This window comes from Arachis ipaensis, chromosome B04 (genome assembly GCF_000816755.2).
Source record: "Arachis ipaensis cultivar K30076 chromosome B04, Araip1.1, whole genome shotgun sequence".
Taxonomy (NCBI): domain Eukaryota; kingdom Viridiplantae; phylum Streptophyta; class Magnoliopsida; order Fabales; family Fabaceae; genus Arachis; species Arachis ipaensis.
The window spans coordinates 75,258,317-75,261,332 of record NC_029788.2 but is presented as its reverse complement, the minus strand read 5'-3'; the positions used below and the strand labels follow the sequence as shown (position 1 = coordinate 75,261,332).

The following is a 3,016-nucleotide window of genomic DNA, read 5'->3' as shown; positions in this document are numbered from 1 at the left end:
CTTTAAAATTATGATTAAAAGGAGGGGGAATATGTTAAAATAAAAGGCAGAGAGACAAATTTTTAATTACCAAAATTTTCAAAAACAAAAATACGGGGTTTAAATTATAAATATTTTACTATTGTTAATGTTACTTCCACGTAAAAAAAAGAAGTAACGAATTTGTTGCCTTTTAAATAAAGGGTAAAGTATATTTTTTGTCTTTAAAATTTATTAAAAGTTTTAAAAAAAATTTAAGATTTATGTTGTTTTAATTTTATTTCAAAAGTTTTCAAATTGCATTAAATATATTCTTTATGGCTAATTTTTAAAAAAAAAATTAGCACTAATTTAATAATAATTTTATGAGAATAACTTTTAATATAAGCAAATCAGGGTATGTCTAAAACGAGCACAACAATTATGTACTTATTAGATGCGCCATATTTATATAGACCATTAGATTTGATTAGATGAAAATCAAAGGCTAATATGAAAGAAGAACATTGATGGACTCTAATAAATACAGAATATCCTAGTATATAAATAAATGCTTTAAATGGAAATACTTTAATACACAATACTTGTATTTATATATTTTATATTTAATTATTTAAGAATAAAAAATTTTATTGCCATTTAAAGTATTGCGTATTAAAGTATTACCATTTAAAGCATTTATTTATGTACTATGATATTCTGTATTTATTAGAATCCATCAATACTCTTCTTTCATATTAGTCTTTGATTTTCCTTTAATCAAATCTAATGATCTATATAAATATGGTACATCTAATAAGCACATAATTGTTGTGCTCGTTTTAGACAATCAGATATAATTGCCATGCATTATTATTAAATTGATTCTAAACTTTTTAAAAATTTAGCTGTTAAAATATATTTGTTTTATTTGATTAACAACTATATTATTTTTTTGGGTTTAACCATTCCCAATTTTCTTTATCGAACCGGATTGGTTTGTAATTATACAAATTAATAATGGGCTTAACTTAGGAGAATTATTTTTTTCTGTACGGATCCATTTTCATCCATGTATTTCGAATATTCTTATCAGGTCTTTCATAAGATAATTTTTTATGCTTTTTTCGGTGACTAATTGCGTCACTCGCACACTCAACCGTTCTCTCTCGCACACTACATCACATTAAATCCCCAAATCATATTCTACAATAAGACCGTCATGCCACTGCCGTCTGTGCCGCTGCTTGAACCTGGTAGGTTGTCTCCGATTTGAAATGATTGAAACAAACTAATTCATATTTATTTATTCTTTTAGTGACGTGAACATATGCTGGTGACCAAAGCTATACTATATGTCCCCGTGACCAACTTTTGCTGTGTGGTTTTAACTTCCAATTTCGCCATTCCATTCATCAATATTTCGGAGCTTGTAATGAATTCAGATTAGTTGACAATTTTATGACTTCGGAATGCTTCAAAATTTGGAAATAAATTTTGATGTTATAGAGTTAATCTTTGAGTTTGTTTTTGTTTTTGCATCTGTTATGGGTCTGGATAATCCCTTATTTGGTTTATGACGAAAATATGTAATACTCAACAGTTGAAGACAAAGTAGCCCTGTAATGACATTTGCCATGATTTTCTGTTTCTCATTTAATGTAGAAGTCATTGATTTGTTGATATATTATATGTAGAAGTATAAAAGGCTTTTTGTTTTACTGAAACTATGCTTTTTTTTATAGCAGAATCATCTATGGAGCCAGAATCATCAACTCCTCCCTCTTCACTTTGGGATCAAATTTTCGAATTCACAGCTAAGGCTAGAGATGCATACAAAAGAAGGCCAATCCCCTATTGGATTCTTCTCATTCTTGGAATCGTAGCAATGCTCGTGGCATTTCCTGCTTCCAGCATCCTGTCTCGCGTTTATTATGATAATGGCGGTCAAAGCAAGTGGATCATATCTTGGGTGTCTGTGGCTGGATGGCCTCTAACCGCTCTGATATTGTTTCCTACATACTTTGTTCAGAGAATCTCTCCAACGCCGCTGAGTTTAAAACTCGCTCTATCTTATATTTTTTTGGGTTTTCTAAGTGCTGCTGACAACCTTATGTATGCTTACGCCTATGCATACCTCCCTGCATCTACTGCTTCACTGGTGGCATCATCTTCCCTTGTTTTTTCTGCGCTCTTCGGTTACCTTCTTGTCAAGAACCAAATCAATGCTTCGATAATAAATTCTATTGTTGTCATAACTGCTGGATTGACCATTATCGCATTGGATTCTAGCTCAGATAGATATCCTGGCATCAGTGACAGCCAGTACATCATGGGATACGTGTGGGACATATTAGGGTCTGCTCTTCATGGGCTTATTTTTGCCCTCTCGGAGTTGGTCTTTGTGAATTTAGTCGGAAGAAGGTCCTTCATTGTTGTTCTGGAACAACAAGTTATGGTATCTCTTTTTGCATTTGCGTTCACCACTGTAGGGGTTCTTTTGAGCCGTGATTTTCAAGGAATGACATCTGAAGCTAACAATTTCAAAGGCGGTCGAGCAGCTTATTACCTTGTAATCATTTGGGGTGCAATCACATTTCAGTTGGGGGTCTTAGGAGCCACCGCCGTTGTTTTCTTGGCTTCGACTGTGCTAGCAGGTGTGCTTAATGCGGTCAGAACTCCGATAACAAGCATTGCTGCAGTGATATTGCTTCATGACCCAATGAGTGGTTTCAAGATCCTCTCACTGTTGATTACCGTATGGGGATTTGGCTCATTTATTTATGGTAGTTCTATGGGTGAAAAATCATCTTAAGAAAGCAGGTGTAGAATGTCGAGTCCAGTAACCTGGTCCACTTTCTAGTTGAATGATGAATATACCTCTGTCCGAAGGGCTGCATTAAATGTTGTATGTTTATAGGAGTATAGGACTCAATTTCTCATTGACTAGTATGTTTTATATGCAGGCCTCAATTATTCGTGTTTAATATAGGCTCATTTTTTTTTAAATATGGAGAGTATGTTGGTGTTTTGAATGAAAATGGTCTTTTTTAGTGTA

At 33.1% G+C, this 3,016-nt stretch overlaps 1 protein-coding gene across 2 annotated transcripts; it reads left to right on the top strand.

Annotated features, from left to right (window-relative positions):
- LOC107639380 (probable purine permease 5) lies at positions 1,054–3,016 on the top strand. 2 transcript variants are annotated; one of them, XM_016342855.2, is made up of 2 exons: positions 1,054–1,214; positions 1,707–2,967. In XM_016342855.2, the coding sequence occupies exons 1-2, from the start codon at positions 1,181–1,183 to the stop codon at positions 2,771–2,773; spliced, it is 1,101 nt and encodes a 366-aa protein (XP_016198341.1). In that variant the 5' UTR covers positions 1,054–1,180; the 3' UTR covers positions 2,774–2,967. The 2 variants fall into 2 exon arrangements, with proteins under 2 accessions (XP_016198341.1, XP_016198340.1); XM_016342854.2 differs by having other exon boundaries at positions 1,060–1,214; positions 1,704–3,016.